Genomic DNA, 23468 nt, shown 5'->3' on the forward strand with positions numbered 1-23468 from the left:
CTGGGAGATGTGGGGTTGTACAGGCTGGAGGAGGCTGTGGTGTGCTCCAGGAAAGCTGGGGAGGGAATCTTGATCAGGGAGTGCAGGGATGGGACGAGAGGAATGGTTTTGAGGTGAAAGAGGGGAGATTGAAGTGAGATCTTGGGAAAAAATGTTCTCCTGGGAGGGTGGGGAAGGCCCTGGCCCAGGTTGCCCATGGAAGCTGTGGCTGCCCCATCCCTGGAGGGGCTTATGGCCAGGTTGGATGGGACTTGGAGCCCCTGATCCAGTGGGAGGTGTCCCTGCCCTTGGCAGGAGGTTGGAAATGGGTGATCTATGACATCACTTCCAACCAAAACCATTCCACGATTCCATGATCCCAGCTAACTCTGCACACCCTGTTTCCATGCTACTGAAACACAGACCTCCCATCACTTCAGCCTCTTCCTTGCTACAAACTCTTTGGAGCAGCAATGGAACAGACGGCATTCCACACGGCGCCCCCAGTCACAGCATCTCCTCCCCCGCGCCTCCTTTCAGCCCAGAGCCTCCAGCCCGCGCTCTGGAAGGCGCAGGAACCTCAGGGGTCACAAATGGCTGAAGTGCCCCAACCCACCTTGAATAAAAACATGTTCCCTAGGAACCACCGCTCATCCCTTCCACGTTCCACCTTTTATTGCGTGTGGCAGGGTTAACGGGCAAGCTCTCTGGTACCCGACTCCAATAAATGGCAAAGGGCTGGATGACAGAGCCCCCTCGCACCAGGGCAGGGAGTTAAACACAGAGATAAGGAAATATATGGATCAAATCATACCGAGCTGGGGTGGAGAAACGCAGCTCTCTGAAAACAAGATGGGGTGTGTGCTGCGGAAGGCTGTCCAGCCACGAACAGTGTGGAAGCCCCTTCCCAAACTGGCCGATAACACAGAGTGGGGTTTCCGTATGGGATAAAACACACAGCAGCGTTTTAAAACATTCTGCCAGCTCCTGCTCAGACCCAACAAGGTGGATTTTATCCCTCCCTGCCAGCCTAGATGGAGATGACGAACGCTCTGGGCAGGAATGCTCAGCCCACGCCTTTAAAGGGCTGGCTGGAAAGGGAATCCAAAAGGACAAGGAGGGCAAGTGCTGTCGGGAGCAGGATCCCATGGGCAGATCACGCACCTCCCAGATTTCTGAGCACAGCAGGAACGGCTCCTTTGCCCCGACAGGCGAGCACACTGCACAGGGGTGTCTTCCATCTCTCTTTGGAGCAAAGGAGCTCAGCCAGGTCTGCTCCGTTCTCTGAGAAAGGAGTCACCATTCTTGGTAAATGAGAGCTTCCTGAAAGCCCTGGACAGGTCTTGAAGGGAAGAGGCACTAGGACTTTCCCTTTCATCCAGGAAAAGCACAGGGTTTAGTGTGAGACCACGCGAGAGCACTTAGGTTTTCTGGAATCCCAGCTACGAAAGCAACACAAACTTCTTATTCCCAGCCCATCCCTGCGCACCAGCCCGAGCTGGTAGGGAAGCTACAACACTACTGGCATTGCCCCTCCTGCCTCCACTCCAGCAAGCCTCCACATCCTGGAGTTACCCTCCACGCTTCAGTTTCCGATGGACTCCAGACAGGTGGAACGGCCTTGCTAGCACCATGGGGCGGGTCCATTAGGAGCCGCACATCAAACACTCATCCCGGTTCTCCAAGGAGCACACCATGGCGGCTTTATTCCTCTCCTTCTCCTCCTCTTCCTTGGAGGCCTTCTCCCGCTCCCTGAGCTTCTCTTTGTTGAGGGTGAACTGGATAGGGTTGGCAGCAGGCTTTGTCCTCAGGTAGTACATCCCGGTCTTCAAGCCCTGCGGAGCAAAACCACCGTGCCAGGAGCCAGCAGCAGCTGGAACACAGGCAGCACCACGAACAAACAGGAACCACAGAGACCACACTTCCTCAGCCTCAACCACTGCGCCAGCCTCACGGTGTGGTGAGCCATAAGGAATAACAGGAGGAACCGCAGCTTTATTGCTTCATTCCAGCAGAAACACTGGATAGGGCAGCTTCCCAGTATGGGAAGGGGCTTCAGGGAAGCTGGGAGAGGCTTTTTGATCAGGGAGTGCAGGGATAGGATGTGGGGAACGGTTTTGAGCTGAAAGATGGGAGATTGAGATCGACACTCCTGCACAAATGGGGCTTCCTGCCCTCCAGCCCCTGGATCCAGCCTGTCCCCATCCCTCTGCAGAGCCTTCCTGCCCTCCAGCAGATCCACATACCCTCCCAATCCTCATGTGCGTTACCCCTCACCCCAGAACTTTCTTCAGAGCTCTTTTGTGTGTGGCTTCCTTCCATTTTCCTTCTCCCAAGCTAGAATGCACCCACCCACAAACTCTGATGGAGCTGAACTCGTATCCCAGCTTGGATGCCCCAGCAGCAGGGTTTGTGTTCCACTTCAACATGTGCAGTGGTTGGGGACACCGTGTCAACCAGGCTTGAGGGCTCTTTCTCCCCTGACAGGGAAAAGAAGCTGCAGCTTGAGCATCCTAAAGGTGGGAATCTCCCCTGAGAACAGGATGGGAGAGTTGGGGTTGTTCAGCCTGGAGAAGAGAAGGCTCTGGGGAGACCTTACAGCAGCTTCCAGTACAGAAAGAGGCTCCAGGAAAGCTGGGGAGGGGCTCTTGATCAGGGAGCACAGGGATGGGATGAGAGGGACGATTTTGAAAGGGGAGATTGAGATGAGATCTTGGGGAGAAATGTTTTGCTGTGAGGGTGGGGAGGCCCTGGCCCAGGCTGCCCAGAGCAGGGGTGGCTGCCCTATCCCTGGAGGGGTTCAAGGCCAGGTTGGATGGGGCTTGGAGCCCCTGATCCAGTGGGAGGTGTCCCTGTCCCTGGCAGGGGTTGGAACTGGATGGGCTTTGAGGTCCCCTCCAAACCAAACCATCCCAGGATTCTGTGATTCTTGGAAGGATGCAAACTTTACCCTTCTAAGAATCAGTGAGACAAGCTTTTCATGAAAGAACACATTGGCCTCCATCTCCTATCTGTTCCAAAACAGCTTCCTGCTCTAATCCCACCTGCTATCTGTCGCAAAGAAGCTTCCCGCACTCCAGTACCTGCTTCCAGCCATAGAAGTGCATGCTGGTGAGTTTGCCGTAGTTGGGCTCCGCGATGTGGATGTTGAGAGATTGGCTCTGGTCAATGAAGGCACCTCTGTCTGCTGCCATCTTCAGGACAGTCTTCTGGGAGATCTCCCACACGGTCTTGTAGAGCTGCTTCAAGTCATCGGGAATCTCGGGAATGTTCTGAAAGGAACGGGAAGAGTTTTCCAATGCAGCACAGACAGTGACTGCCCTGATGTTCATGTTTATAGAATCATGGGATCATGAAGTTTGGGTTGGAAGTGACCTCAAAGCCCATCCAGCGCCACCCCTGCCATGGGCAGGGACACCTCCAACTGGATCAGGGGCTCCAAGCCCCATCCAGCCTGGCCTTGAACCCCTCCAGGGATGGGGCAGCCACCACTGCTCTGGGCAGTTGGGCTGGGACCTCCCCACCCTCACAGGACAACATTTCTCCCTAAGATCTCATCTCAATCTCCCCTCTTTCACCTCAAAACCATTCCCCTTACCCCATCCCTGAAGCCAGTGAACAGGAGCCCCTCCCCAGCTCTCAGTTTACTCAGTGCAGTTACCATTACCACTGCATCCCCAGTCAGCTTCTCTACTGCCCTGGCTGGCTCCAGTACGAACCAGTCACCACCAGGATGATCACATCCCATCTTGTTCCTAATAGAAACGCTACCTGTGGTCGCCTTTCCCACCCAGGTTGGCCAAATCATTGCACACCATGAACCTCAACAATGCTCCGTCCAAACCAGCTCCCAGTCAGCAGGAATCCCTCCCTGCACCCTTCTCCCTGGGGCTTCACACCCACCTGGATGGAGCCGTTGTGGGCAATGATCTGGTTCTTCATCTCCTCGTTCCACAGGCCCCTCTCCGTGAGGTCTTTCAGCAAGTGCGGGTTCACAACCTGTGAGAGAAAAGGCCAGAGAATGAGAGCAGTGAAAAATCTGCACATAAACCCTGCTGAGCTTCTGTGACAGCACGGGAGGGACATGGACCCAGAGGAGGCCACGGAGATGATGCGAGAGCTGGAGCACCTCCCGCACGAGGACAGGCTGAGAGAGTTGAGTTGTTCAGCTGGGAGAAGGTAATGCTGTGGGGAGACCTGTGAGGGTGGGATGAAGTTCAACCAGGCTGAGTGCTGGGTCCTGCGCTTGGGCCACAACAACCCCATCAGTGCTCCAGGCTTCAGAGAGAGCTGGAAAGCTTCCGAGCAGAGAAGGACCTGGGGGTGCTTGTCGACAGCAGCTGAACATGAGCCAGACGTGGCCCAGGTGGCCAAGAAGGCCAACAGCCATGGGGTGGCCAGTAGGAGCAGGACAGGAATCATCCTTTGGCACTGGGAAGGCTGCACCTCGAATCCTGGGTTCAGTTTTGGGGCCCCTCACTCCAAGAAAGACCTGGAGGGGCTGGAGCACGTCCGGAGAGGGGAACGGAGCTGGGGAAGGGTCTGGAGCACAGGGGTTGTGGGAGCAGCTGTGGGCCCTGAGGGTGTTGAGTCTGGAGAAGAGGAGGCTGAGGGGAGACCTCATCGCTCCGCGCAGCTCCTGGGGAGGAGGTTGGAGCCAGGTGGGGGTTAGGCTTTCCTAACAAGGGACGGGATGAGAAGAAATGGCCTCTAGTTGCACCAGGGAAGGTTCAGATTGGATACTGGGAGTAATTCCTTGATGGAAAGAGTGGTGAAGCCCTGACAGAGGCTGCCCAGGGCAGTGGTGGAGTCCCCATTCCTGGAGGAGTTCAAAACTCTGTGGCCGTGGCACTTGGGGACAGGGTTCAGTTGGCACAATGGGGCTGGGCTGACGGTTGGCCTGGATGAGCTTGGAGGGATTTTTCACCCTCAATGACTCCATGGTTCTCAAGTTCTCGGGCACTACAAACAGAAAAGGGAAGTGTATGGAGCAGAAGGGATGCTAGATGTGAGAGGGAGAGATCTTCACTTACCGTTGCCACTGACCACAACCTGAATTAGTAAATAAGGGTGTAAATAATCCCCAAGACTTGGGCTCAGAAGGGGAAAGGACAAAATGGGCGCAGGTTGTTTATCTGGGAGGAAAAAACAGTGAGTTATTGGCTTGACGGGACCAGTTGGGACGTCTGCCCTGCATGGCAGGTTAAAAAAACCTGTTCTTGATGTCACCCCATGTGGCCAAGTTGGTCCTGCAGGCAGGAGGACATGGATTGCTGTTCCCAACGTTGATATGGGGATCCCAGAGGGCAGGGAGGCCAGACCAGAGCTTCCCAATGGTCAGATATTGCTCTTGTCTCAGTGAGCTCTTTGCCTCCAGATCTCAAAGTACCTCCTGCTCTTTCCCAAATGCCAGATCCCTGCAGATCCCTAAAGCTCTCGGAGATCACTGGGTGCTTCACACACAGCTCCTTGCATGGGATGGTATGAAGCTTCCCATAACACGCATGTTCCTTCAGTGACTTTGCTGCTTGTGGCCCATTTATCAAGCATTCCTGCAGACCATCCTGGGGCCTCCCAGCAGTTTGTTCCAGTTCCAAGGGTGGTTGTGGAACCCCCCAAAACTGTCCTATGGCAGCACACAGCCCAGGCGAGACGTCCCCTTGGCGCTTGTGGCCTCCAACCAAACGCCTGAGTTACCAAACTGAACTGAGTTACCAGGCGCACAGCCTCTGTCTTCTTCTTACAGTGAAGTCATCAACACTACGGAAGCAGTAAAGCTCTTTCCCACAGCTGCCTCCCGCAGACAGGCACAGCTGGACTCCAAAATCTCAAATATCTTTTCCAACCAAGCAATTCTACGATTCTCTCACTTACCTGGAACTCGCCGGAGAGGACTCGGCGTGTGTAGATGTTACTGGTGTAGGGCTCGATGGATTCGTTGTTGCCCAGGATCTGGGCAGTAGAAGCAGTCGGCATGGGAGAAATGAGGAGGCTGTTTCGGACGCCGTATCTGGGAACAAGGGGCAAGAAGAAGGCATCAGCTGAAGGAGACAGGAGAGAAAGGCCACAAGGACAGCATGGTTTGCAAAGAGCAAAGAGGTCTGGGGTAAGGAACACGGCTCACATGCTCAGAATCAGAGAATCATGGGATGATTGAGGTTGGAAAAGCCCTCCAAGCTCATCCCATCCAACCTCAGCCCAACCCCACTGTGCAGGACTGAACCACCTGCTGAAATCTCATCTACTCAGGGCACCCTGCAAACCCTCGATCACTTATGGTCAAAAAGGGAAGCTCCACTAAATGCAACACACAGGTCAACGTGAGAGCATAACTAAAACGTAAAAGTGCTATTTTCACTTTTAATCAGAGCCTTCCTCAAATTATTCAGCCATGAGAAAGAGCGCATGGAAGCCAGGAACTCCACAACTCCACAGGATTCAGGTAAAACCAAACTGAGCACCTTGTGAAAAGCCCAAGCCTTCTCCATATACTAAAGAGAGGATTCACTCAGTCTTAGAGTCAGACCCACACAAATCGAACAAACCCATTGCAGGCACTTCCCACTTCGACCATTCATGGAATGGTTTTGGGTTGGAAGGGACATCAAAGCCCATCCAGCTCCAACCCCCTGCCATGGGTAGGGATAACTTCCATTGGATCAGGGTGTTCAAAGTCCCACCCAACCTGACCTGGAACAGCTGCAGGAAGGCTCTGCAGAGGGATTAGAACAGACTGGATCCATGGGCCAAGGCCAACGGGATGGGGTTCAGCCAGGCTCAAAGACACAGTAACCCCATCAAAACTCCAGGCGTGGGAAAAGCAGCTGGAAAGCTGCCTGGCAGAGAGGGACCTGGGGTGTTCACCAACAGCAGCTGAACATGAGCCAGCAGTGGCCCAGGTGGCCAAGACCAACAGCATCCAGGCTTGGATCAGCTATGGGGTGGCCAGCAGGAGCAGGGCAGGGATCATCCCCTGCACTTGGTGCTGGAGAGGCTGCACCTTGAATCCTGGGTTTAGTTCCGGGCCCCTCACTCCAAGAAAGACCTTGAAGGGCTGGAGCACATCCAGAGAAGGCAACAGAGCTGGGGAAGGGTCTGGAGCGCAGGGGTTGAGAGAGCGGCTAAGGGCCCTGGGGCTGTTTAGTCTCGAGGCTCAGGGCAGACCTCATCTCTGTGCACAGCGCCCAGAAAGGAGGCTGGAGCCAGGAAGTGGTTGGGCTCTGCTACCAAAGAACAAGAGATGGGACAAGAGCAAATGGCCTCAAGTTGCACCAGGGAAGATTTAGATTTGGTATTGAGAGAAATTCCTTCCTGGAAGGAGTGGTGAAGCCCTGGCAGAGGCTGCCCAGGGCAGCGGTGGAGTCCCCATCCCTCAAGGGGTTCAGAAACCGCGTGGTTGTGGCACTTGTGAACAAGGTTCAGTCGGCACGGTGGGGCTGGATGAGCTTGGAGGGCTTTTCGAACCTTAATGATTCCATGACGTCCCCACTATTATTTGTTTTCAGTTGCTCAGAATATCAAATATATTTCACACCCAAAGAAAAACACGCAACACTACTCACTTCGCAATCTTCTCCTTTAGCGCCTTCCAGTCCCAGAGGTCAGAGGGAGTCACGTTCCACATGTCGTACTGGAGAACCTGAAGGACACAGGCACAACAGGTTAGGCAGGAGGCTCCGTTCTCAACGATTTATAAATCACATCCTTAATTGACTTATAAATCCTAGGAATACACTACAGTTCAGCCTTGGCAACACTCCTGTACCCAAATCATACTCACACTAAGTCTTTTAACAGCAATGAAAGGGACACCACCATGGGCTAAACCACACTTTGTCCCTGCAGTTACACCGATGCAATTCTTAGTGCACCGAAGAATCAATTGATTAATCACAGTATCATAGATGGTTTGAGTTGGAAGGGACCTCAAAGCCCACCCAGTTCCAATTCCCTGCCATGGACAGGGACACCTCCCACTGGATCAGGGGCTCCAAGCCCCATCCAACCTGGCCTTGAACCCCTCCAGGGATGGGGGAACCTCTGCTTCTCTGGGTAACCTGGGCCAGGGCCTCCTCACCCTCACAGAAAAACATTTCTCCCTAAAATCTCATCTTAATCTCCCCTCTTTCACCTCAAAACCATTCCCCTTGTTGTATCCCTGCAGTCCCTGATCACGAGCCCCTCCCCAGCTTTCCTGGAGCTCCTCTTCATAGTGAAAGCTGCTTTAAGGTCTCCCTGAACCTTCTCTTTTCCAGGCTTGACAACCCCAACTCTCCCAGTCTGTCCTAGAATGGCAGGTGCTCCAGCCCTCGCATCACCTCCACGGCCTCCTATGGACTCAAACTGCTCTATGTCCTTCGTGTGCTGAGGACTCCAGAAATGCATGTAGGGGTCCAGGTGGGGTCTCACCAGAGCAGAGCAGAGGGGCAGAATCCCCTCCCTGACCCTGCTGGTCCCACAGCTTTGGATGCAGCCCAGGACATGGTTGGTTTTTGGGCAGTGAGCACACATTGCCGGCTCACATTGAGCTTCTTCTCCACCAGCACCCCAAGTCCTTCCTGTGCTGAGGGCTCCAAGTAGAGATCATGGAGGAGAACTCCAGCACCACTGCAGTATTATCAGTTTTTCAGTCCTTCCATACCAAAGATGATGCACAAACATACTTCTCCTGCTCCCAGCCCCGACCCCGCCGCGGCACAGCTCCCAGCACTCACCCCTTTGCTGACAGGAGACCCCGCGTAGGTTTCATACGGCCCCTGCTCCCTGGCAAGCTCGCAACTCGCTTCCAAAGCGCCGTAGTAAATGGTCTCAAAGATCTGCTGGTTCAAACGCTGGGCCTCAGCACTTTCGAAGGGGAATCGCATCAGGATGAAGGCATCTGCCAGGCCCTGCACCCCAATGCCAATGGGACGGTGGCGCCTGTTGGAGCGTTCAGCCTGCATCATATCCAAGCAAAGAGAATAATCAGCTTTAGCGGGGCTGCACGGAACAAAAAAGGTTGGAAAGGGCTTCTGAGAGGATTTTTCATCTGAACGAGTGCCTTTTATAGAATCAGAGAACGGTTCGGGTTGGATGGAACCCAAAATCCCATCCAGTTCCAACCCTCTGCCATGAGCAGGGACACCTCCCACTGGATCACGGGCTCCAAGCCCCATCCAGCCTGGCCTTCAACACTTCCATTGATGGAGCAACCACCACTTCTCTGGGCAACCTGGGCCAGGGACACACAGGAGAGCATTTCTTCCTAAGATCTCACCTCAATCTCCCCTCTTTCAGCTCAAAACCTGCACTCCCTGATCAAGAGCACCTCCCCAGCTTTCACGGACCCCCTTTTCCATACTGGAAGCTGCTCTAAGTTCTCCCCACAGCGTTCTCTTCTCCAGGCTGGACAACCCCGACTCTCTCAGCGTTTCCTCATGTGTGAGGTGCACCAGCCATTCTGCTGCAACAATTCCCTTTTCAGTTCTGGATTTGAAGATCCGGATTAAGTTTATTAGAAGTGATCACTAATTTTAATTGCTCAGCCAGGCAAAGGGTGCCAGGATTTAGAAGTGAACAGTCAGGACTTCCTGAAAAGCAGACCCATGGGGACACTTGAACTCAAGCATTCGAACTGATACCAAAAATGCCAGCAAATCAAACTCTCTCAGACTTGTTTTGGAGATTTTACAAAGCAAGCATCCTTCATCAGGCCTAGGCAATGTGAGGGAGTGATTTCCATCAGTCACGTGCAGTAAGATAAAGGCAGCTTACAGAATATATTTCCCACTTGCATGCATATGTATTGATTTTCCCAGAAACATTATACAGATTCTATTACTTTTCAGGGTCTAATTTTTATGTTGTTATGAAACTTTGCAACAGTCAAAACTCTTGCTGATTTGGAGCTGGCTCCAGCTCTCTGCTTGACCTTGGCTTTAAGACAGAAAATTCTGCAAATAGAGGTGATTACAGAAGAAGAGATATCTGTTCAGCACAGATCATACATCACCCAAAACGTTATCATCTTCAAAGAACAAACAAATGTCTGGACAACGCCATTTTAAAGCAAACATGCTGTCCGAGGGACATTCTGTCTAACTTTCAAAAACTACAACTGCTTAGATGAAACTTAACTGCACTTTAGCTTAAACCAAAATATTCCACATATTGTATCAGAACCATATGTGCTAGAAGACTAATTCTTCTCAGGGCTGGTTTCACGCTTCGGGCATTGGCTGATTTCCTCCTCCAACACCCAGCTCTGCCAATGGCTTCTCTATGTTCTTGCAACACAACAACCTGCTCCCATTCCTCCTAACAGATCACCACAGCCCTTTCCTTAATTCCCTTCCAGGAAGCCACCTATGTTCTATATAAAACCAACAAGACCGTGTTACACCGTCTTGGGATCTTCCCAAGACCCTCCTTCTCTCTTCCACTTGCCACTCTTTCCAGGACTCATGGAACTGAATCAAAGAACTGTCTGGGTTGGAAGGGACCTCAAAGCCCATCCAGTTCCAACCCCACTGCCTCAGGTTGCTCCAAGCCCCATCTAACCTGGCCTCCAGGGATGGGGCAGCCACCACTGCTCTGGGAAACCTGGGCCAGGGCCTCCCCACCCTCACAGCAAAACATTTCTTCCCAAGATGTCACCTCCACCTCCCCTCTTGCAGCTCAAAACCGTTCCCCTCATCCCCTCCCTGCACTCCCTGATCAAGGGCCCCTCCCCAGCTTTCCTGGAGCCCCTTTCTGTACTGGAAGCTGCTCCAAGGCCTCCCCAGAGCCCTCTCTTCTCCAGGCTGGAGAGCCCCAACTCTCCCAGCATGTCCTTGGCAAATCCTCACCCACGCCAGCCCAGCACCCACCTCCGGCACAGGGTAGTAGTTGATATCAATGATTTTGTTGAGGTTTCTCACAATAACTTTGGTGACCTCCGCCAGCTTCTTGAAATCGTACGTGTGCTCTGACGTGACATACATGTTCAGGGCAATGGAAGCCAGGTTACAGACTGCAACCTATGGAGAAAACGCAGGGAAAATGGACACCAAAGCTAGCATCCCAAGCGAAAACCACACAAGGATGGTTATAGAGCTTCCAAACTGTATGGAAAGGAGCAATCAAGGCTGGAAAAGGGGGTTCCTTGTTCCTGTTCTATCTTACGAGCTAATGAAGTGCAACAATTCAAGGTTTGGTAGGGATCAAAAACACAAGAATTCAGTCCTCTAGCTTGGTCAGTCCTGTATGTCATCTTCCAGAAGTGAAGCCCAAGCATTCTTAATGCTGTCAGAACCTTTCCATGAAGGAATTTTTCTCAACATCCTATCTGAACCTGCCCTGGTGCAACTTGAGGCCATTTCCTCTCATCCCATCCCTTGTTCCTTGGCAAAAGAGAACAGCACCCACCTCACCACAGCCTCCTTTCCAGGACGTGAGCAGAGCGATGAGGTCTCCCCTCAGCCTCCTCTTCTCCACACTAAACATACTCAGAGCCCTCAGCTGCTCCCACAGCCCCTGTGCTCCAGACCCTCCGTTCAATTCTCCAGACACACTCCAGACTCTCCAGGTCTTTCTTGGAGTAAGGGGCCCAGAACTGAACCCAGGATTCAAAGTGCAGCCTCCCCAGCACTGAGTGCATGGGGACAATCCCTGCCCTGCTCCTGCTGGCCACCCCATTGCTGATCCAAGCCAGGATGCTGGTGGCCTTCTTGGCCACCTGGGCTACTGCTGGCTCATGTTCAGCCACTGTCAACCAGCACCTCCAGGTCCCTCTCTACCGGGCAGCTTTCCAGCTGCTCTTCACCAAGCCTGGAGGGTTGATGGGGCTGTTGTATCCCAAGTGCAGGACCTGGCACTCAGCCTGGTTGAAGCTCATATCACTCACAGGAAAAAATTTCCTCCCAAGATCCTTTCAATCTCCCCTCTTTCAGCCTAAACCCATTCCCTTCATCCCATCCTTGCATTCCCTGATCAAGAGCCCCTCCTCAGACTTCCTGTAGCCCCTTTCCATACTGGAAGGTGCTTTAAGGTCTCTCCACAGCCTTCTTTTCTCCAGGCTGAACAACACCAACTCTCCCAGCCTGGCCTCCTAATGTAGGTCAAAGCTTTCCCAAGGGCTGAAGCTCCCACTCCACACCTACCTCATCTTTGCTGGTGTACTCCACTATTTCCGTACAAAGGTTGCTGCATTTGATGGTTCCCAGGTTCTGCTGGTTGCTCTTGCGGTTGCAGGAGTCCTTGTAGAGCATGTAGGGCGTGCCGGTCTCTGTCTGGGACTCGATGATCGCATACCAGAGCTGCTGGGCCTTCACCACTCTGCGCACGCGGCCTTGTTTCTCGTAACTACAATGCGGCACATGGTGCTTCAGAATTCCCAGGCTCTCCAAAAGCAGCAGGGAGAGACAATCGTTCCGAATACAGTGTCAGGCTCTTGGGTGGGCAAGACCCCACTGAGTGGTTTGCACTCTGAACCAGCCAGGAGAGCTGATATTAAGGTTGTTGTCATTTAAAGGAAAATGAAACATTTCAGAGATTCAAAACCATCATGGTAACATGAATGGTTTGGGTTGGAAGGGACCCCAAAGCCCACCAAGTTCCAACCCCCTGCCATGGGCAGGGACACCTCCCACTGCATCAGGGGGCTCCAAGCCCCATCCAACCCGGTCTCATGTTGAGCTTCTCCTCCACCAACACCCCAAGTCCTTCTCTCAGGGCTGCTCCCAATCCATTCTCCATCCAAGCTGGATTGGTGCTTGGGAATGCAGTCCCATATACCCTATAGAACTTGTTCAAAGCAAAGCCATCGACCTCCTTAAGCAGGATTCACTTCAGAGTTTCCCCCTATACAAGCTAAAATGATCATTCATATAGATATTCTCCTGAGACAGTCGCAACTAGAAGCACACAGCAAGGAGACCTTCCCCAACTTTGTCCTTTTTCAATCTCACAGTGGAATTCCTGACTCCTTGTGAGCCAACACCACGGTCCCGTGTGTAGCACCCAGATCTGGGAGCAGATGGAAGTCTATTCCCTTTCCTTACCTCTCATATAGCTTCTCAAACTCCTCTCCCCACACCTCATCCAGGCCAGGACACTCATTCGGACACATTAAGGACCAATCCTGAAGAAAGGACACGTATTCCAAGGAAATCTGTTAATTAGAGGCTTTCAGCCTCACCAGTGGATCCCGCTGTAAACAGGAATGTCGGAATTATGCTCTCCATCCTGAGAAAGTGAGAGGCAGCTCTGCCAGCCAGCACAGGAAGGTGTTCAGCAGACTGCTCAGATTCATTTAAAGTATAATGATACAGATATTTATGATCAAACTGTGATTTTTGTCCTGAAACGACCAGTTCTCTCTCAGGACAGAATCCATTTTTAAGCAAACAGGGGCACTCATGAAGATCCATTTACTGGGACGACAATTTAGTGAAACAGGATCGGTACAAAACCCTGGGCTACAGGATTAAACTCTGAAGCAAAGTATTGGAGTCCCCCAGCTCTCACCTCAACCTGCACAGCCCAGCTCCCAGCTGAGGAGCAGCAGCTCTTTCAGGAATCATAGAATAGTCAGGGTTGGAAGGGACCTTAAAAAATCATCTGGTTCCAACCCCCCTGCCATGGGCAGGGATATCCCACTAGATCAGGCTGCCCAAGGCCCATCCAACCTGGCCTTGAACACCTCCAGGAATGGGGCAGTCACAACTTCCCTGGGCAACCTGTTCCAGTGTCTCGCCACTCTCATGTGAAGAAATTCTTCCCTACATCAAGCCTAAATCTGCCCCTCTCCAGTCTATACCCATTCCCCCTCATCCTGTCACCACAAGCCTTTATGAACAGGCCCTCCCCAGCTTTCCTGTAGCCCTTTTCAGGTACTGGAAGGTCGCTATAAGATCTCCTCGAAGCCTTCTTTTCTCCAGGCTGAATAAGCCCAACTCCCTCAGCCTGTCCTCGGATCATCTTTGTACCCCTTCTCTGGACCCATTCCAACAGTTCCATATCCTTCTTACGTTAAAGATTCCAGAACTGGACACGGTACTCCAGATGAGGTCTCACAAGAGAGGAACAGAGGGGCAGAATCACTTCCCTCGCCCTGCTGGCCACGCTTCTTTCGATGCACCCCAGGATATGGTTGGCTTTCTGGGCTGCGAGCGCACATTGCCGGCTCCTGTCAAGCTTCTCATTGACCAGCACCCCCACGTCATTCTCCAAGGAAGATCCTTTCCTGCCAGGAAGGCAGCTCTGCAACCCACCACAAGCTCTGTCCTCCAGCTGGAGCAACAAACCTATCCCTCAGCCACCCAGCCTCTTACCTGGTTGGTTTCAACCCGCTTCATGAAGAGATCAGGGATCCAGAGGGCAAAGAAAAGGTCTCTGGCTCGCTGCTCCTCCTTCCCGGTGTTCTTCTTTAGGTCAAGGAACTCAAAGATGTCCAAATGCCATGGCTCCAGGTAGATGGCAAAAGCCCCAGGTCTCTGGTTCATCAGACACAGGCCAGATTAGAAACTTCCTTGGAAAGAAACTACTTCCGACTGCACACAGAACCCTAAACTAACTGGAGCTTTGTTTGAGGGACTAGTTAGGGCAGTTTCAGTGTGTTTGTTGTGTCACTGTTGCTCTCACCCACTGGAACTCATTCCAGGTTATCAGTGTCCTGAGTCAGAAGGGACCCACAAGAACCATTGAGTCCAGCTCCTGTCCCTGCACAGGACAGCCCCAACATTCACACCATGGGGCTGAGGGTGTTGGCCAAATGCTTCTGGAACATTGTCAGGCTGGACACCGTGACTGCTTCCCTGGAGAGCTGTTCCAGTGCTCCACCACACTCTGTGTGAAGAACCTTCTCCTAATGTCCAACCTAGCCCTCCCTGGTACACCTTCCTGCCATTCCCTCAGGTCAGAGAGAAGAGCTCAGCATCTACCCCTCCACCTCCCCATGTGAGGAAGCTGAAGAGCGCATTGAGGTCTCCCCGCAGTCTCCTCTTCTCCAGGCTGAACAGACCCAGCGACTTCAGCAGCTACTCGCATGCTTCCCTCTAAACCCTTCTCCAGCTCTGTGGCCTCCTCTGGAGGCTCCCCAGTGGTTTTAGATCCTTTTTGTACTGTGGTGCCCAAACTGCACCCAGTGCTTGAGGTGGGAATGCCGGGATATCAACAAGAAGGCGGAATTGTGTCATCCACAACCACTTTATCTGCTCAGTGAAGTTCCTCAGTACATCTTTCAGACACTGAGCCTCCCTCTCTGGCCTGAGGTTCCCTTCTGGACCCAAATTTAATGGAAAGCCAGTACCTTGTTGCCTCCTTGATCAACATAACGGGCGGTGTTGTTGTAGACCCTCAGCATTGGAACAAGGCCATTGGAATTCCCATTCGTCTGCAGAAGAAACAGGAAACCCATCAATACGGAAAAGCAGCTGCCAGGAGAGATGGGTCTGCACTGTCACAGAATTACAGAATGGTTTGGATTGGAAGGAATCTCAAAGTCCATCCAATTCCAACCCCTGCCAAGGGCAGGGACACCTCCCACTGGATTGGGAGCTCCAAGCCCCATCCAACCTGGCCTTGAACATCTCCAGGGATGGGACAGACACAACGTCTCTGGGAAACCTGGGCCAGGGCCTCCCCACCCTCACAGAACATTTCTTTCTAAGATCTCATCTCAATCTCCCCTCTTTCAGCTCAAAACCCGTCTCCCTCATCATATCCCTGCACTCCATGGGCAGCTTGGAATCACAGAATGATGGCATGGTTTGGGTTGGATGGGTCCTCAAAGTCCATCCAATTCCAACCCCTGCCAAGGGCAGGGACACCTCCCACTCCATCAGGAGCTCCAAGCCCCATCCAACTCAGCCTTCAACATCTCCAGGGATGGGGCAGCCAGCACTTTTCCAGGCTACCTGGGCCAAGGCCTCCCCATCCTCACAGAACATTTCTTCCGAAGACTTCATCTCGATCTCCCCCCTTCCAGCTCAAAAACATTCCCCTCATCCTATCCTTGGACTCCCTGTTCAAGAACCGCTCCCCAGCTTTCCTGGAGCCCCCTTCTGTACTGGAAAGACCTTCTTGCCTTAGCACAGACTGAAAAGATAAGGACAACTAGCCCATATTGACATCAAAACTGACCCAGTGGCCGCAGTCTGGATTTGGGAACTGGAATGCAGACGTTCCCCGAGCCCAACGGGTTTACCCCTGCAGGGAATGCCGGCTGCATGCTCACCCCAGCAATGTAGCTGCCCGTGGCTCGGATGCAGCTCACGGCAAGGCCAATCCCACCGGCAGACTTGGAGATCAGTGCACACTGCTTGAGCGTGTCATAGATTCCCTCGATGCTGTCGTCCTTCATGCACAGCAGGAAGCAGCTACAGGACACAAACACAGAGATCAAACCAAATGAAGTCAAGATGCGTTTCACCAGTGTTGCAGGAAAACAAGGATGGAAACCAAACCTTCACCATGTCATGCAAAGCAAAGAGATGAAGCAAAACCACAGACTGTAAAGTAGAATAAAGGGCAGGTTTGGGAAATGCCACGAGCACCAGTTGTGTTACCGATACCTGTATTAACCAAGTGAAACATGCTGGCTGCTTCGAGGACATTTCATAGAATCACAGAATCATAGAATCACCAGGTTGGAAAAGACCCACCAGATCACCGAGTCCAATCATTCCTATAAAACACTAAACCATGCCCCTCAGCACCTCATCCACCATTTCAAAACACAATAACCAGGATTCATTGTGTAATCTACACGAGAATACAGTTCTAAGGCACTTTGAGATAAAATACAGCCTGGAGAGATCTCACAGAACCATGGAATGGGGTGGGTTGGAAGGGACCTAACAGTCCATCCGGTTCCAACCCCCTGCCATGGGCAGGGACATCTCCCACTAGATCAGGGGCTCCAAGCCCCATCCAACCTGGCCTTCAACATCTCCAGGGATGGGGCAGACACCACTTCTTGGGGTAACCTGGGCCAGGGCCTCCCCACCTTCACAGCAAAGCATTTCTTCCTAAGATCTCATCTCAATCTCCACTCTTCCAGCTCAAAACCCTTCCCTTCATCCCATCCCCGCACTCCTTGATCAAGAGCCCCTCCCCAGCTTTCCTAGAGCCCCTTTCCATATTGGAAGCTACTCTAAGGCCTCCCTGCAGCCTTCTCTTCTCTAGGCTGAACAACCTCAACTCTCCCAGCCTGTACAGGAGGTGCTCCAGCCCTTGCATGATCTCTGTGGCCTCCTTGCTCCAAGAGATCCATGTCCTTCCTGTGCTGAAGCTTAAAGATTCCTGTCATTTTTTCCCCAAAGACCCTACTAGAGATTGAGTTTTTGACAGCAGCTTCTCAAAACTTCCTAGAACAACCCCAGAAACACTGCTGCTATTTTAGAAGTTGTGGGAGCATTTGCTTTGAACAGACCCCATCTACAACACTTCATCGTTGTCCAGTTATGCAGGATGCAAGCCTGAAAGCCAATGGTACCTGGAGAGCTGAGGCCGGTTGGTGCCAGCGTTGAATAACGTCGGGGAGGCGTGGGTGAACCACCTTTCAGAGAGCAGGTTGTACGTCTCAATGGCAGCTTCGATGTCGTCCCCATGGATCCCCACCGAGACTCGCATCAACATGTGCTGGGGACGCTCTGCAACTGGACATGAAGAGCAAAGGAGAAGAAGGAACGTCAGTGGGACAGGTTCCCACAAAGAGGTCACAGCACTCTGCTACAATGCACAATCAGCCACTCAAGAGCCATGGACTTCATGGAACCACAGAACAATGCAGGCTGGAAGGTCTCTGGTCCAACCTCCTGCTCAAAGAAAAATCAATGAGGAGAAGCTGGTGCGGACAGTCCTTACCTTTTGAGTTGATCTTCAGCAAGTACGAGCGTTCCAGAGTCTGAAAAGAGAGAAAGTGCTTTAGCAGACAGGCAGATTTCAGGGTAACAAACATCCTAATTCCAAATTCAAGCATCTTCTGCTCCTTAACCCAGGCTCCAACAGGAGCTCCAGCCCTGCGCTGCACTCTTCCTCTGGCCAACAGCACAGGACGTAAGGCCATTACTGACTGAAAATCCAAAAATCATGGAATCATGGAATGGTTTGGGCTGGAAAGGACCTTAAAGCCCATCCAGTTCCATCGCACTGGCCAGCCCTTGGAATCAGGGAATGGTTTAGGGCTGGAAGGGACCTCAAAGCCCATCCAGTTCCAGCCCCTTGTAACAGGCAGGAATGCCTCCACTGGATCAGGTTGCTCCAAGCCCCATCCAACCTGGCCTTGGGCACCTCCAGGGATGGGGCAGCTACCACTTCTCTAGGCCTCATCACCCTCATCATCAGGATGTCACCCTCATTTCCCTGATGTCTCAATCCAGTCTCCCCTCTTTCAGCCCAACCGTTAAACCCTCACAACAGCCAAGGGTTCACAACAGAGCCAAGAAGAACGTCCACAATTCATCCTGTTCACCACCCGCTTCCTGCAGGTTCTCCTTGCTTTTCACACTCCTGCTGATGTCCCACCGGCTCCAGTGCACTCCTCCCCTACATCGAGGCAATTCTATAACCATTCCAACCCCTCCCAAGGGGTTTGGCTCAGGAGCGATATCAAGACAGCAGTGGTCATTAGAACAAGTAACAGGATCATTACCTTAAAGCCAAAGTAGTTGTAGGAGAAGTCTCTGTCATAAATGATGGCAGAATTGAGGCGCTGAGGGGAAATAACAGAGAAAAGATTCCATTTACAACCAGATTCTCCATACCTCACATTAACATGGGACAACACCGTCACTGTTTGGTGTTTCTGGCCTCAAAGGTGCAGTGAGGCTGATATTGGATCAGAAGGAATAGCGTGGGAAAGTGCATGTGGCTCAAAGAGTCAACACATACTTCTAACAAGTCCCTCCAAACACTGTGCACAATTGTTGGCTGCAGTTGCATAGGATCATAGAATGGTTTGGGCTGGAATGGACCTCAAAGCTCATCCAGTTCCATGCTCTTCCAAAGGCAGGGACACCTCCCACTGGATCAGGGGGCTCCAAGCCCCATCTAGCCTGGCCTTCAACACCTCCAGGGATGGGGCAGCCACCACTTCTATGGGCAACCTGGGCCAGGGCCTCCTCACTCTCACAGGAAAACATTTCTTACCAAGATCTCATCTCAATCTCCCCTCTTTCAGCTCAAAATCGTTCCCCTTGTCCTATACCTGCACTCCCTGATCCAGAGACCCTCCTCAGCTTTCCTGCAGTCCCTCTGCATACTGGAAGCTGCTCTAAGGTCCCCCCACAGCCTTCTCTTCTCTTCTCTCATCCAAAGGGGCTTGTTCTTAAATTAATTAGCAGCGCTGATCATGCCTGCAAGGACACCCAAGGAAACAGATTCACCTACAGAAACGTCCTTAGTGGAAGCAAACTCCTGTTTCCTCTCCTTTAAAGCAACCAAAGAGGGCAGCTGCCACCTGCACTGGTTTCCGCACCAACTTTTTGTCCTAAACCAGACATGGCTGCTTAAAAATAAATCACCTGCATGAGTTCACTGAATTTTTAAAACCTGGAAGAGACAAAAGCATTTACGTACGTCTTTGTTGGCCAAAACAATGTTGAGAGTTTCCTTGGAGATCATGGGGGAGTGCTTCCCGTTGTGCGGGTTTACATAATTGTAGAGGTCATCCATCACATCTGCAATGGAAAAGAATCATAGAATCATAGAATAACCAGGTTGGAAGAGACCCACCAGATCATCGAGTCCAACCATTCCTATCAAACACTAAACCATGCCCCTTAGCACCTCGAGTTTCGGATGGTCACCCACAGAGCCAGAAGCACCAGTATTTCAGGGATGAAGGGATTGAGTGAACCCTTAGTGAGTTCATGGATGACACTAAGCTGGGCAGAAGGTTCCTCTACAGAGCGTTCCTGCCCTCCAGCTCACAGATTCAGCCTGGCCAGGTCCCCCTGCAGACCCTTCCTGCCCAAGAGCAGACCCGCACTCCCACCCGATTTGGTGTCATCTTCAAACTGGCTGAGGGAGCACTCGATGTTGTCCATCTCCATGACATTTCCAGCTACCCTACGTACAGAGTAACTTCTGCTTCAGCTTCTGCTTCAGAAAGACTCCCACATTTCCATCCTGTGACCTCCCAGTCCCACTCCAGCCGCTCTCGCATGCCCCCAGGCCCTCACCGCTGAACACCTTCTTTGTCTCCTTGTGCAGGTTGGACACAGCAATCCTGGCGGCCAGGATGGCGTAGTCGGGGTGCTTGGTGGTGAGGGTGGCAGCTGTTTCAGCTGCCAGCGTGTCCAGCTCCACCGTCGTGACGCCGCTGTAGAGCCCCTGGATGACCTTCATGGTGATCTGCGCCTGGAAAAGGGAAATCCCAGAGGGTGTTGGGGAAAATGGATGTTTCAGCCATTCCAGCCGTAAGGCACGGAACTGCTCCCTGTTTGAACAGAGACGCAGAGCGACCATCGAACACCCCTGGTGATGTCCAGTCAGACTTGATGATCTCAAAGGTCTCTTACAACCCAGCAATTCTTTGATAATTCTAAGCCATAAATCCATAGAGTTGTTTGGTTGGAAAAGTCCTTTGAGAGCATTAAGTCCAACCATAACCATCCACCACTAAACCATCCCTGAGAACTATATCTGCCTGTCCTTTAAACTCTTCCAGGGATGGGGACTCTACCACCTCCCTGGGCAGCCTCTGCCAGAGTTCGAGAACCCTTTTGCTGAACAGATTTTTCCCAATATGCAATCTGAACCTGCCCTGGTACAACCTGAGGTCATTTCCTCTTGTCCTGTTGCTTGTCACTTGGGAGAAGAGACCAGCACCCACCTCACCACAACCTCCTTTCAGGCAGTTGTAGACAGCGATGAGGTCTTCCCTCAGTCTCATTTTTTCCAAACTCAATATCCCCAGATCCTTAAGTTGCTCCTCATAAGACTTGTTTTCCAGCCCCTTCCCCAGCTCTGTTCCCTTCTCCAGATGTGCTCCAGCTGCTCAAGGTCTTTCTTGGAGCGAAGGGTCCCAGCATTCAAGGTGCAGCCTCCCCAGCGCCGAGTGCGGGGGGACAATCCCTGCCCTGCTCCTGCTGGCCGCACCATGGCTGATCCAAGCCTGGATGCTGGTGGCCTTCTTGGCCACCTGGGCCACTGCTGGCTCGGCTGTTGTCGATCAACACCCTCAGGTCTTTCCCTGTCAGGCAGCTTTCCAGCTGCTCTTCCCCATGCCTGGAGGGTTGATGGGGTTGTTGTGGCCTAAGGGCAAGACCCAGTGCTTAACCTGGTTGAATCCCATTTACCACCCTCACATGAGCTGGAGTAACAACCAACTCTTCTTAAAGTACAAGAAACTCAATGGCTTCAACAAGGTTTGGGGTAAAAGCAGGTTACAAGCTGAAGGGATTTTCCCCAGTAGCTTTAGGCTGGATCTGGGAAGCAAAAAGCTGGGAATACAAACAGTTAGAGGAAACTGATCATGAAAGAGCTTCCCAAGAGCTTCTGCGCAGCCACCATATGTGGATTCCAGTGTGGAGAGGGATTGATTACAGCAGCTTCTCATTCCGGGATCCCAGCAAGGAAAACCAGTGCAGGAGAATGGGAAAGAGGGAAAAGGACACTCACGGGATCAACAAAGTCGGCGTTGAGGCCGTAGCAGAGCTTCTGGATGCGCGAGGTGATCTTGTCAAACATGACGCGCTCCTGGCGTCCATCTGTGGGCAGGAGAAGGGGACACTGAGAGGGCAGCAACTGCTGGGACCATGGACCCCAGCCCGGCACCCACACACGGAGACAGCAGCTTCCAGGGAGAATTGGGGTGGAAATTGGCATGGACAACATGTTCAGGAGCTCTGTGACCATGAGAGAGAGCCCCAAAACACAGGGGTCCCCCTAAATGAGAGGACATGAGAGGGATCCCCCAAAACAAAGGGGTCCCACACACACCAGGGACTCTGAAGTAGAGGGGTCACCCCACACCAAGGCCACGAGAGGGAACCCAAAGCAGAGGAGTCCCCTAAAACCTGACTCCCAAAGCAGACGGGTCCACCTCATGCCAAGGACCCCCCAAGCAGAGGTCCCCCACACTAGAGCCACGGAGAGACCTCCAAAGCAGAGGGGACCCATAAAAGCAGTGACCTCCAAAGCAGAAGGGTCCCCCTCACACCAGAGCCATGGAGGGATCACCCATGTGAGGGATCCCCTCACACCAGGGACCCCTCAAGCAAAGAGATCCCCTAAAACCACCTACTCGCCAAGCAGAGGGGTGCCCCCTTCTCACCAGAGCCATGAGGGACACCAAAGCAGAGGGATCCCCTAAAACCAGTGACCCCCAAAGCAGAGGGGTCCCCCCCACACCAGAGCCATGAGAGGGACCCCCAAAGCACAGGGATTCCCTCATACCAGGGACCCCCAAAGCACAGAGGTACCCTAAAACCAGTGACCTCCAAGGCAGAGGGCTCCCCCCGACCAGGGGCCCCAGAGCACCGGGCTCCCCCCGCCCCAGGCGCCCCTTTGGCCCGGGTCCCCCCTCACCCCGCTTCACGACGTGCATGGCGCCGGCCGCTGCACTCGCCGCTCCCGCCACGCGCCTTGATCCCTACGCGCCGCCGTAGCGACGCTGCCCCGCGCGCGACGCCGCCGCCGCCATCTTGACTCTGGGCACCGCCGCCTTCTCCGCCCTTTTTAATCCCATCCGCACCTCCCGCTCTCTCTTTCCACACTTATCGGAGCCCCTTTTCCATCCTCTATTCCTTTTTTTCCCATCTCTCCTCCTCGTAGCAGCTTCCTTTCCAGAACAGAGCGCGCCTATTGCCCGGTTCCAAGATGGCGGCCCCAGCACCGCCCGCTCGCGGACGCGCGGGAAAAACCGGGCTCGGCGCCGTGAGGGCGCCAAGTACGGCGGCCGCACAGCGGCAAAAGAACCCCGTCCTGCCATAAGCGCAACAGCCATAACAAATACAATTGTTATTGGAAGAATAACTACAAATGTGTATTAAAGCAAAGCCCAGGCAACGTATGTAACGCCATCTGGCAAAGGACAGGCAGACACACAGCTCCCTTGGCCCACCCAGAGTGCAAATACACTGGGATGGGGTCCCTGTCATGGCTGGGATGGGGGGGACCCCCTGCTTTGGGGGTCCCTGATGTGGGGGGCCCCTCTGCTCTGGGGACCTCTCTCATGGCTCCTAGTGTGAGGGGATCCCTCTGCTTTGCGGGTCCCTCTCATGGCTGGGGATTTGAGGGGATCCCTCTGCTTTGGGGGTCCCTCTCATGGCTGGGAAAGACCCCTGTGGACACTCATCCCTGCAGGGCAGGATAGCAGACACTCAGCCGCCATCTCCAGATGGAGCGGAGGGCAACACGGAGGGTGCATGTCCCACCACACAGACCTCCTGGGATCTCAGAAATCCTGTGACCACCCTTTCCTTGGGCTCTGGGGCTGGAGGAGGCTGAGGGGAGACCTCAGGAGGCTGTGGTGATGTGAGTGCTGGGCTCATCTTCCAAGGAAGAAGCGATAGGATGAGAGG

At 53.0% G+C, this 23468-nt stretch overlaps 1 protein-coding gene across 2 annotated transcripts; it reads right to left on the reverse strand.

The window, feature by feature from the left end:
- Positions 1-636: 636 nt before the first annotated feature.
- On the reverse strand, positions 637-22617 carry RRM1 (ribonucleotide reductase catalytic subunit M1). Of its 2 annotated transcripts, XM_069881689.1 has the most exons (19): positions 22474-22617; positions 21565-21653; positions 20124-20301; positions 19519-19619; positions 18593-18652; positions 17806-17845; positions 17435-17597; positions 16175-16316; positions 15248-15331; positions 14271-14432; positions 12999-13078; positions 12099-12300; positions 10827-10976; positions 8694-8915; positions 7542-7618; positions 5854-5989; positions 3883-3978; positions 3063-3251; positions 637-1814 (listed from the first exon to the last, which is right to left on the reverse strand). In XM_069881689.1, the coding sequence occupies exons 1-19, from the start codon at positions 22490-22492 to the stop codon at positions 1626-1628; spliced, it is 2379 nt and encodes a 792-aa protein (XP_069737790.1). In that variant the 5' UTR covers positions 22493-22617; the 3' UTR covers positions 637-1625. The 2 variants fall into 2 exon arrangements, with proteins under 2 accessions (XP_069737790.1, XP_069737791.1); XM_069881690.1 differs by lacking the exons at positions 21565-21653; positions 22474-22617 and having other exon boundaries at positions 20134-20265.
- Positions 22618-23468: the final 851 nt, after the last annotated feature.

The sequence above is a fragment of the Phaenicophaeus curvirostris genome, unplaced genomic scaffold (assembly GCF_032191515.1).
Source record: "Phaenicophaeus curvirostris isolate KB17595 unplaced genomic scaffold, BPBGC_Pcur_1.0 scaffold_59, whole genome shotgun sequence".
NCBI classification, from domain to species: Eukaryota; Metazoa; Chordata; class Aves; order Cuculiformes; family Cuculidae; genus Phaenicophaeus; species Phaenicophaeus curvirostris.

Bases quoted from the DNA above. Each gene is read 5' to 3' on its own strand.
- RRM1 (XM_069881689.1), bottom strand. The intron at 10,977-12,098 runs GTAGGTGTGGAG...TTTTCTCCATAG, and splicing joins AGTACACCAGCAAAGATGAG to GTTGCAGTCTGTAACCTGGC. The intron at 8,916-10,826 runs GTGGGTGCTGGG...GATATGATGCAG, and splicing joins ACTACTACCCTGTGCCGGAG to GCTGAACGCTCCAACAGGCG.